The 12691-nt window shown below is 33.5% G+C and overlaps 1 protein-coding gene across 1 annotated transcript; it reads left to right on the top strand.

Moving 5' to 3' along the window:
• Nucleotides 1-402: 402 nt before the first annotated feature.
• On the top strand, nt 403-11723 carry LOC147065181 (brain-specific homeobox protein homolog). Its single transcript, XM_085956941.1, has 6 exons — nt 403-592; nt 716-817; nt 3820-3927; nt 4535-4711; nt 9552-9607; nt 11556-11723. Exons 1-6 carry the CDS (start codon nt 403-405, stop codon nt 11721-11723), a joined length of 801 nt encoding a protein of 266 aa, XP_085813067.1.
• Nucleotides 11724-12691: the final 968 nt, after the last annotated feature.

Below are 12691 nucleotides of genomic sequence, written 5' to 3'. Positions count from 1 at the left end.
TTTATAATATTATTCCTTATCAGTGATAAGGAATAATATTATAAATAAAGAATATTAAAATCTATATCGATATACTATTAAACGTAATATCATATATTTATAATATATTTAGGTTTCTGGCAAATTATGACTTTTTGATCTCTGTGTTTTTTAGGTATGACATTTTGTGTTTGTGATTCAATTTGTCAGTATTATGCAGGTATTAAGAGACTCTTAACATGCCTGGTACTTTAAAAATATGTTTCTCAATAGTGTAATGTGAAAATATAATATTATATAAAATAACTATGTTTATAATAACTTCAAGATAATAAAGTATATCTAACCGAGACTGCATTTAATATTAACAATAAAATGACACGACATATTTGTTGAATCAAAGATACAAATTGACCAATCGAAATGGAGCTTCGTAAAGGCTTCGATTCAAAATCGGAACCTCCTAGACATCCAAACCGAGCCTTAAACGATCAAGAAAGCCAGCCAGCCTGCAAGACTTCCTTCCTAATAGAAGACATCCTTTTTAGAGGAAACAGAAACAAGCACTTCGATCGAAGACCGGATGTAATACCCCACGAAAATAATATTCCTCATCATTATGATAATAGCAATAACCGAGCTATTTCGCCCAAAAGAAGCGGTTACCAGGCCTGCTATGGTATACCAGAAAGTCAAGGATTCCGACAGTCTGTGGGGCCGGGTGGCATGGGAACACACGAGGGATACATTCAAGTAGCTATGGGCGCCTTGGGAGCTTATTTAAATACGGCGCCGGGGCCTTATAAGAGCGTCGAGACGCCGTATTTTTTATCGCAGGGTGATTATATTTTTTATTATTCAGATTTTAAAATAGTCTAATGGTCATTATTTAGCAATGATTAGTATGTTGCGATTGTGGCCTGTATATATCGATGGCTAGGTAACTTTTATAAATTGATTTTTATCGGTATTCTCATTTCATTTGCTAGTTTCGGACAATAAAATTTACGCATAGATTTTTTTCATAGCTACTTATTGCTTGTTGAAAAAACTGAACGTACGCTTTTAACGAAGATAGCATACGAGAATACTATTACTTAGAAAATACAGGATAATAATTTGAATACTTGTAATGCAGTACAGAGTGCCTATTATGTATACTTATCTTGTTGTTATACCATAATTATAAGACGACGTAAATCCACATCTGGATGAAGGCCTTCTCAAGGTCCTTTCACCCTTCTCGGCCCCTAGTATTTTGCTGTCACGTAATTTCACCGATCATTATAGAGCATCCCTGTAGTCGTTTAATGTCCATTGGGTATCACTGTAATAATATGATAGCATTTAACTAGCGTTTGCCTACTTGAATACTTTATGTTTAAGACACAACGAATGGTCACATTTATATATAGTATTCAGGTGCCCAAATGCGCTGTATGTCAGTTTGGTTCTTTATACAATCTTAAATTGATATTTGTTGTCCGAGATTTTATGAGTAGTTGTTGGCATGGTCGATTTGTGACTCGTGAGTGCCATTTGAGAAATTTATCTTTAAACTTACTTTTTGGCTTTCATCTGCGTGGTCATGCATAATGTTCTGAAGGTCTTCTGGGTCCTTTGTAAAGACACCACTGTCATCTGCAATGCGTTGGTAATTAAGGTATTCAACATTAATGAAAATACCACTGTTGTCCCAGTCTAGTCGCCTGAATAAATTTTCCATAGTAGCTGTTAATATTTTAATTGTTATATAAAATATATTTTAAAGCTAACAATTAATTAATTGTATTATACCTATAAGGAGTCAGTGTATATCTCCGCCACATGATCTATATACTTTCTTCTTTCCGTGCTATATCCGTTATCGGATGTCTGTGAAGAGTTCGTTCATTGTCTCTCTGTCAATTGCTGCTCTACAAAAATTTATCTAATACATAATTGCTGAAAAATTAATATACTAGTAATAAACACATTCACAAAAATACATTTTGTTGTGTTTTATTTTTGATCATGTCCGATCCCAATAGGATCATATGAGCCTTCACAGAGTGGAGGTTTTGTATTAACAGATTTTTTTACGTGAAATGTATGTTAGCCACTTGCTCAACCTATTAGGTCCATACTCTGACTCATACACGAATTGAAAAACAATATGTGTACTTGCCAGACCCAGGATTCGAACCTGGGACGTACGACGTTGTAGACTGACGCTTAAGCCGCGCAGCCATCGTGGGTGTAAATTTACTAGTATATAATTAATTGTATCTAAATAACTTCAAGTATATACCACTATATCAACGGCGAAACAAGGAGTATGTGAGAGCGGTAGCCAACTCCGGCCGCAGAACTGGATCTTCATAGATTGTCAGGAAAAAATGTAAATTTTTTTATATCGAGAACTAGTGTAATGCTCAGAACCACTAGTTTTTGAAACGGTTTCAGTAGCTCCTGCTGAACGCTGTTTTAGTAAATCAAGATTAAGCAAGAACAGCCTTACATTAAAAATCTATTTGAAATTATTAAAATACATTCTTATCACTCAGGCAGTCTTGAACGTATTCATCATTTTACTACAACCCACGACAGACCTACCTATATAGGTTTTTTCAGAAACATTTTAGGGGTCGTCCATAAATGACATCACTCAATTAGTTCTCCCCCTTTAGTTATACAACTGATTAGTTGAAAATAATAAATATGAGTACATATATATGTATATGAGTAATAATTATGTTCTCATGGAATATTAGATTTAGAATTATTTTCAGAAAAAATGAGATTATATTTTATTGCTAACCTAACCTAATGTGATGCTTTCATCACAAATCATGATATTATACCAGGTACCCCCCCCCCCCCCCTTAGGCCTTACCGCGATAATTGATGACCTCTTACCGCTGAAAATAATAAAAACGTTAGTTTGGGTCAGGGAACTCAGAAATACCTAATGGGAACTGAAATACATAACGGGTAAGGAGAAGCAGGCAACCGATCTCTAGTAAGAAGAATACGGGATAAAGTTAAACGCGTGTCAAGAACATGTCATTCGTCGAATACTAACAACTGCTCTCCGTTTATGCATTGACGTTCATTTAATATTGGTATATTACACATACTATTGCACGTCTATAATGCTTGGTTCATTTTCGTAGGACACTCACACATTCAAAACATTGCTTCAAAATTTACTGTATTCATATATAGCCTATCGGAATTATATTTATGATCTGTTCTGTGGTTTAGGTACATATTCCTTAGCTGAATATTATTTTGAGTACCACTGTGCCTTAAGTCGCTTCTAGGTTCCAAGCCTAAGTGGGCTCGCACATCAGAACTTGCCGCATGCGTCTTACGACAAATTCGTCGATGTGACGTCATCGTAAACCAAGAAACAAACGTTATCAAATGGAGCTTCGCAGATTGGCCGATGCAACTGCGACGCGAAACGATCCGCAGATGCAACTAGTTGCATTTGCTACAGCCTGCATGTTGTATCTAAAAAAAGTCGACTCCGCGCAAGCGCACAATTGGCGGATCGGTCATTTCTCTCCAGACTGTCGCCGCGTTTGGCGAGCTAGAGCTAGCAGCGCTAGGCAGATGTGCGAGGTTGTGATCATGCAACATTCGCCGGCAGTCTCAGAGGTTTTGATTTATGGCCGTCAGGCACACAAGGCAAGTTGTGATGTGCGAGCCGGCGTCTCAAGCTATATTTGAGAGGTAGTTTTAATATCCAATTTACATTAACATTGTTATCTGGATTATCAGTAAACCCAATTGTCACGTATACTTGCAATAAATTATGAAATAATGCCATGACCTATATTTATTTTGTTTTAGGATTGCCTTACCATGCCCTATTTGGCCCATCAGATTTATCTTTGTCAGCTCTAAAACACTGCAGACGAAGAAAAGCAAGAACTGTTTTCTCCGACCCGCAGTTAACAGGTAAATATTATAAATTTATACATATTAATATTAGGTAATATAATAAATTAAAATTAAAATTCCACGAAGTACCCATGGTCGATAGTATTAATATATTATTAATTATTATTAATCAAATTACTTGTTATTCAAGGCTGTATAACATCAAAGGCCTGGTCCAGACCGACATAATATACATTTCACGTACATAAACAAGCATTGAATAAAATTCCTTTAGAAGCATTTGTCATAATATTTTTGTTATTTCGCCACATACCTATACACTATCAAAAAATATAGCCAATTAGAGGATTTGTTACTGTTTTATCTTATGGAATGTTGTTTTTTTTTTATTAAATCTCGCAATTTTATAGAATGTGAATCGTACAAACTATATTTATTTTGATGTGTATCGAGTTTTCAATATGACTGCGCGAGCGTTTGTGTATCGGAAAAGCTTACAAACCATTGTATAATTTGTATACGGGCATATCTATCTCGGTCTGATTATATTTTTATTGAAAATACATAACTTGGAACAGTCTCAAAAATATGCATTAAAAAAATCCTCGAAAAAATCTTGTCAATTCAAAAATAATTTGTTAACATAAGTGATTTTTTTTACCAGGATTAGAAAAACGTTTTGAATCGCAGAGATACTTGTCTACTCCAGAAAGAGTTGAACTAGCAAGTGCTTTATCCTTGTCAGAAACCCAAGTGAAGACATGGTTCCAGAATAGAAGAATGAAACACAAGAAACAACTTAGGAAAGCGCAGCATCAGGATAAAGACAGACCGAGACAGGGTAAGAATGACATGAAGTCATAATATTATACCTAACTTATTACTATCTGCGACATAATAAATGTTTGTAATAAACGGTTTTGTATTATAAATTAAAGTATGTATTACTTTAATTACTAATCGACGTCACGGATCACTCCAATATTTTCTGTTGTAACTTACTTGAACTTCCTAAAAATTTTAATCAACTATTTCTTTTATTCAACGAAGAATTCACAATATTTTAAGAATGTATCATTCTAATTATTAAACATACATAATGAGAAAATATAGCCAATATAAAAAATCTTTTTTGAATAAAGTAAGACACACAATAGTAATACCCATTGAAACAAGAGATAACAGTGTAAATAATACGAAAAATTATTGAAAACATAATATTATATAGAAACTTGATGGTACATTAAAGACAGATTGGACACTCTCGTTGATCTGTCAAAACAGATTTTCACATACACGAGACTCAGTAGTTTTATCAACTAGTCAACAACTAATGTATGCTACTGCTTCCAGTGAAAATTATTCCCATGACCCAGATGGTTGAAATCCTATGGGGTAGAAAATTATAAAATAATTGCAAATTTTCGCGTATTTTTTACTTTTTACTCTGATCTCTGTGGTAGCTCATAATATGTGATTCCGCAAGTATTTCTACAATAACCAATATACAAATGTGATTATATTACCTAGGTGCCTACTTATGTATTTTTTCTTTGATTCTTTTCACCATAAAGCAGTTTCATTTTATACGAGATTCGCTATGTGTATATAAGTGTTGCACAGTAAACCTTTACCCGTACAAACTTCCGGTTTCTCTATTCCCAAATTAGCTTTAGTTAACTTCAGTTAGATGAGTTAAGGGCGAGTTTCGTCTGAAGAAAGGGGGAGACATCTTGTCTTGTTCAAACAATCACCAGTCAACTCCCTCTCGCATAATTGAATCAATTACGTCAGATGTCGGTACAGGGAAACCGACTGTTAGTTGCGTTTAACGCGAAAAACATTTTTAGTATGCTATTTCTTATCTTAAGGGTTAGGTTAGGTTGATCATGCTTATACAGAAGTTTGAATAAATATATATAATGTTTTAAAATATATAAATCTACTTAAACAATCTATATCTATGCATAAAATAAAACTTGTTACAATTTTATAATTTAAGCCTCCCCCTCAATAATGATTTATGTTGCATTTGGGCATTTTGAGATAATAAAATAAAACTATTTTGTTAAGAAGAAATTATTTATTATTAAAAGGCCTCTTCTGATCTCCTTAATCATTTATTTTTATTCCTCTTCCAATTTTCCATGTGAATTTTTCTCTGTGAAGTCTTTTTACATCCTCAGGGTTAACAAAAACTCTTGTTTGACAGATGCATAGATCGTTATTGTAGGAAGGTCAACATAACGGATCAAAAACAAGTGATTTAATGCTGCTAGATCAAAAAAATAAATATCCCAAACATATTATTTAGTTCAAAACTGCCAAAATGTAACATAGATCATTATGGAGGGGGAGGCTTCGATTATTAAAAGACATTCATGGTACCTACTCGGTGAGCAATATAGACTTTAAAATGTAAAAACATGAGTAATGCACAGTTTGTACACTTATCTAAGATTACTTACACACATGTTGTAAGGTATTCTATATAAACAAAAAAAAAACATCATGATTTAGATAGCTCATTTACGTAGGTATACAAACGACATGCTGCTATAGCAAAATGAACCTACGTCATTATTGTCGCTTTGTTGACGTAAAATCAGGGAATTCAGAAATAATGAGAACGGAAATACCTAACGGGATAAGGAGTAGCAGGTAATCGATCTAGAGTAATGAAGAATCCGGGATAAACTTAAACTCGTGTCAAGAATACATCATACGTCGAATACTGACAACTGCTTTCGGTTTATGCATTGACGTTCATTTAATATTGGTGTATTGCACACACCATTGCACGTGAATAATGCGTGTTTCATTTTCGTAGGACACTCACACATTCAAAACCCTGCATCAAAACGTAGCGTTTTGAATATAGCCTATAGGAATTATATTTATTTTATTATCTGTTCTGTGCGTAAAATGACAGTTTACAGATTTGTATTGTTCTGATATATGGGTTTATTAACATATTGTAGGTATGTCTTAACTAAACACAATTGTTCTTACATGATAGTTGCTTTACATAAGAAAAACATCACGTAGGTATCTTCACTCCCATTTATTGTAATTTTTTTTTTTAAATATATTTTAAATATTCATATTCAAGGTAAATGGTAAAGACAGAGAATATAAAATGTTCTGTAATTTATTTAAAAAAACTTCTTGGTTGTTTATGTGGGTGAGTTTTCAGTGTATGAGTAGTTTTCATAATATTATAATGCATATAATTTTATGTTAAACCTTATGAGATATAAAATATTTCGTATAATCGTCGAATTTTAGATTTTCTATGTATTATATATTCAATTCTACCCGTTCGTACCTACACAAATTCTAAAGTTTATGAAAAATTCTGTCAGCATAACCAAAGTGAAAAGTTCTAGAAGTCTCCGCAGAGTAACATTCCAAACGAAGTTAACTGCACCGCAAGTTTCCTCACATCTTGTAAGACGTTCTGGGAATGCTGCTAAGTTGTATAGACTTGGTGGGGGACGTTTCCCCTTTCTTGGAGAGAAATCTTAAGAGCGAGGGGGTTGAACCGCCGACCAATCAGACTGCGGGAAAGTCGAGAAGGCGGGAAAAGCGTCTTTCTTTAGTATACGAGGCCATCTTGAATAATGTGACTGAAATTATCTAATGGTACCCGGTTCTTGGAGTAATGGGTGTCTGTACCAAATTTGGGTAGAAGTGAGGGTAGTAATTGCAAAGTCTTGCAACCTCCTCTTCATCTATTTTGAGATTCTTAAAAATACTTTCTACCAATACTACATAACACATTACGGTAGAGTTCGGTTATGAGGAATACAGCGGAAAACACATTTTGAAAATACCCGATATACTGGATTATTTGTTAGCTTGGGTTAGTTTAGGTTAGGTTAGGGTAGGTTTGATTAGGTTAACCTAAAAAATAATTCGGTATATCGGCTATTTTCAAAATGTGTTTTTCACTGTATTCCTCATAACCGAACTGTGCCCACATTACTTAAACAACACGAAAATATGGATTTATAATAAATGATATGCGTATTTTTTAGTCTCTGTATTTTCCATTTCTAATTGTTTAATAATTGTAGAAATAATATAATTTTGAAAAACCTCAGAAACATACATGTAAGAAAAAAACGAACTCACGTTTTTAACTTTCCGTATAAGTGTTTTTGCTAATAAATTTCGTTCCTTCTATGATTCATGCGAATTATTTTTCATAACTATGTTTTAACTAAGGTAGATACTTCAAATTACTTTAAGGTCCTTAGTGAGACATAGGGTTTTTTGTAAATATATTAAAATAAAATTTTATCGATATAACTGACTTTCCCAATAGTATTGAATACTTCCAGATAATTTTTACATATACATAATTATTACCACGTTTTTATTAGCTCGTATTCTTGTTTGTCTGGTACAGATTTTTTCTTGTGCAGTACAAATTCTTTCTTGTTTGTCCAAGATTTTTAACTAACTTCCCGATTAGCTAGACATTTGAAACTTTTAGAATATATCAGAACACGACGACAATGCATTCTTTTAATACTTTTGGCCATCTTTAAGCAAAATTGAATTCATTTTCAGTTAATTCTGTTTTGTATGTTTCGGAAAAAATTCGTTAAAAATAATATTTACTACTCACTATTGTTGGTTGCTAAGTGGGCCCTAGCAACTAAATAAATAATATATACGTGCGTTACTATGGAAATCAATATGAAATATCAGAATGACATTTCTGTATTCTATAATATTTATTCAGTATTTCTATCAAGTACAAAAAAAGTTTTTATTGATACATAGAGTTGTCAAGTTTATTTGATTCAACAGAAAAATTAAAAACGTGATAGGTATATAAAAAGTTCTTTTTATCTTGTAATTATTTATTATACATTTTAATTGAGAGTCCAGGTGGGCTCTAGTCGAACCCAACATCTTTATCTACTATTTCCTCTCTCTACTCTGGATCGCCAGCTTAACACGCCGAGTGTCTGGATGTTCTTTTCTACTCCATCCAGCCATCAGAGTCGTGGCTTTTGGGTTGTCCCTGCGACTTTGTTAGACACATTAGACGCTTCGATGACGATGTGTCGTCTATTATTCTTACTATATTGTGTCCCGCTCAACAGAGTCTAAGTTGTGATTATATTGAGATGCACGTCGCGGCGACAAATTTAGTCTATGGTTTCGGTTCGTCATTTTGCAGAATATCTTGAATGATCACGATCTCTGTAAATTCTATGATGGAGAGTGCCAATTCTAATGTGTTCGTATTTTGAATTATTATTCATTATTTATGCTAATTTCAATTAATTTTAACAGTTTCTATGGGTGATTTCTATCGGAAAGAGATAACTTATACTATACGGTCTTCAATTGTATTAAATTCAATATGAATACTGGATTATTTGTTTGGTTTGGTTAGCTTAGGTTTTCATTCTTGAATTAATGAATTTTGTCCAAATCAGTTATGAAAATTGAATTAATGTTCATATTGAATATAATAAAATTGGAGACCGTATGGTATACGGTCATCTCCTTCCGATAGAAAGCTCACGGCGAATTGTGCCACGGTGAAATGTTTTATGTACAATTTACATGTAACCGATATTTCTATCACAACCTAGCACCCAATTATTTCTGCCAATTACAGGTAAAGAAAAGTAATTGCTTTTTTATTTTTTTTCTAGAAGTTTCTACGGCTGGATTTGCACCAGAATCTCCGAATTCTCCAGGTAGATCACAGGTAAGTGCATTTATAATCATTAATTGAAATTTTGGATTTACAATTAAAATGTGTTAGGTACCTAGGTTTTGTTTAAATGTTTAAGTAGTATTTAATACACCCCATGCCACCTCAGTTAACGAAAACCAATAGAAGAAGTTTTTTTAAGCTAGCACAAAAATCAAAGAGTAGATATAATATATATGAATTAAGAGTCCAATATTTAGATGTTTCTACACACTACATCAATAAAATTTCGCCGCAGGCAACTTTTTTATTAAAGACAACTTCATGAAATAAATTTGCACATCATATTGTGATGTGAAATTTACTATGCAATTGTGTACGACATATCTGTATTAGGTACCTACTTCAACAATATGTATAAAGATGTATTCGAGTCGCCCTCAATGGATGTTTCGACAAGCTGATATTTCGATGGTCTAATGTTAATATCCCGTAAGTGATTTTTTACAAATTGTGCAGGAAGCTAAAAAATCTAAATATTTAACATCCCGTATCTGACTGTCAATAGCACACATATGTTGTAACTACATAATATGCCAATAACCCGTAACGTAAAAAGTGGTAAAGCAAAGCACCCTAATATAATGATAGCATCCAATAAAATGTGATATATAGGTATAAAGATAAACATCAAATATGTTATATTATGTACTGTTTTACCTTTTAAATAATTTGAAAGAGACATTTGGAAGCTGAATTCAACACACGTCATGCAACACGCTTGACAGCTTAGAGCATGGGTGGCCAACCCGCGGCCCGCTGGGTGTCAACTTGTGGCCCGTGGAGCAGTGAGAAAATAAAAATAATATCAAATGCTACCGCTAGATGTGCTAATTTTGCAAATTAAGATTCGATATTGGATCAAGATTTTAAAAAGCACCATGTGCTTTTTCTGCATTTGTTACGCCATTCTCTGTAGACGTGAATTTATTACCAAGAAATTTACAAATGGAACATTGTGAACTATGTTGCGATGAACAGATAAAGAAGAAATTCCATCAGGTTGGTTTGGAAGAGTTTTACAAAACATATTTGGACAAGGATAAATATCCTGCATTTTACAAACATGCTCTAATGATGACTTCGCTATTTGGAAACACTTACACGTGTGAACAGCTTTTTAGTCGGATGAAGCATATCAAATCCCGAGTGAGAATACGAATTACTGATGTGCATTTGGAAAACTGTTTGCATGTAGGAACAACCACACTCGATATCGATATTGATGCGTTCTGCCACACAAAATCAAACTTCTCACTAAAATTTATTATTTTTATATTATTTTGTTTATGTTTTATTATTTAAAAAAAGTCTGATCTAATAAATATGTTTGGTTCTGATTTTTGTTTTATTTGATTAATATTTATAATATGTATTTATTTTTTGTTTTGTATTATAAAAATAAATGGTTTTGCGGCCCGGTAGGAAATCTCATTTTTAGAATCTGGCCCGGCTGCTGAAAAGGTTGGCCACCCATGGCTTAGAGGCAAGATACGGGCTATTACAGGTTTATTCCTGCAATGTTCAGATATGGGAAATTACTAAAATGACTGTATCATTTTTGTTAAAATAACTACAGATACGAAAATTTCGCAGTCGATGAGCAGTATTTTTGTTGTTTTTAGTATGTCAAAAAGTAATTTTCGTCATATATGTCAGATATGGGGTATTAACATTAGAACATCGGTATGTTAATGTACCTACTTATAATTTACGTAGTTTGATGTAAAAGCGGTGTTTGCCCCCTTCATAAGAACAACGGGGTCTTTTGCAATGTAGTTCCGCAACCAGCTGCGACATACATTCAATACAGAATTATTTATCAAACACACCATGTCAATCCCATAGCAGATAGATCGCACTCTATTATCATTGCAGAGTGAGCACTAAGCTTAGTAGACTTTAAGAAGCCAATTTCAAAAATAATATTTATTATTTCCAGATGTCTTCAACAGGCCACACCAAGGGCCCGAGAGTCGATGGGGGCCATGACGCCTATTCTCTACTGCAGTACCGGCCGCAAAGTGACCCCGGATCTGACCTTTCAAACCACAGTGACAGTGATATAGACATAGTTGGAGAGCATAGTGTGCATTCATATAATGCTTAGTAAAAAAATAATCGGATTATACATCCAGTGATGTGTCAAATTTGTGTGTTATGTGCGCCTAGTTTTATCTACCAGTGTAATAATGTTCCATATTATGTTCATATTTTGTTCACGTAATAGATATACCCCCAACATTATTTACATGAGGTGGGAAAATTGGAAAAGTATATGAGCCAAAGTTAAACCGATAGATAAGGTAGATCACAACGGTATTAAATGAGCATATTAATTAGCTTTTCTCCATATTAATAAATTTAATGCCAAAGTTTACATAGTATAATACTACAAAAAATAGCCATTACAATATTATTAGTATGTAAATCTTCTTTTTAATTTTTTTTTGTAGTTGAATTTTGATTTATTTGTAAATGGAGCATATCATGTTATGGAGCATCCTAGAATTCCTGTCAATCACCAATTTTATTAGTGCCTATTTCATGATAGTATCACATAACTTCTCTGATTACCTACACCTCGTATATTGAGTTTATGCTGCAATTGGAATTTGGTCGATTTCAAAAAGAGGCACATAAGGTTGAGACGATTTTCACGCAATTGCATCAATTGGCCGAGCCAGAACCAGCATTATATAAATTATAATCTATGCATGGTCCGTTTTGTTACCTCTTCATTTTTAACAATCAATGGTATATGGTTATTTTCATTCTTTGTGAGATGCCGTGGATCGTAACTGTAATGTATTACCGTCAAAATGATACACAGCACTTAAAATGAATCGTATATAGCTTCCAAACCATTTAACTGACAAGGCTCGGTTCAGACATGGCGTAGTAAATTTGTACTAGCTTCTATATCCGCAAGTCAACTTCAACTACCAATAGGCTATATTCAATACGCCGCATCTTGGTGCAGGGGTTTGAATGTGTGAGTGTCCTAAGAAAATGAAGCACGCATTATTCACGTGCAACAGTGTTTGTAATACACCAACATTAAATGAGCGTAAATAC

Source organism: Rhyacophila brunnea, unplaced genomic scaffold (genome assembly GCF_057557595.1).
Source record: "Rhyacophila brunnea isolate RB1 unplaced genomic scaffold, BYU_Rbru_1.0 scaffold_6, whole genome shotgun sequence".
Taxonomy (NCBI): Eukaryota; Metazoa; Arthropoda; class Insecta; order Trichoptera; family Rhyacophilidae; genus Rhyacophila; species Rhyacophila brunnea.
The sequence above is the reverse complement of the archived record's forward strand: the minus strand, read 5'-3'. Positions and strand labels throughout refer to the sequence as shown.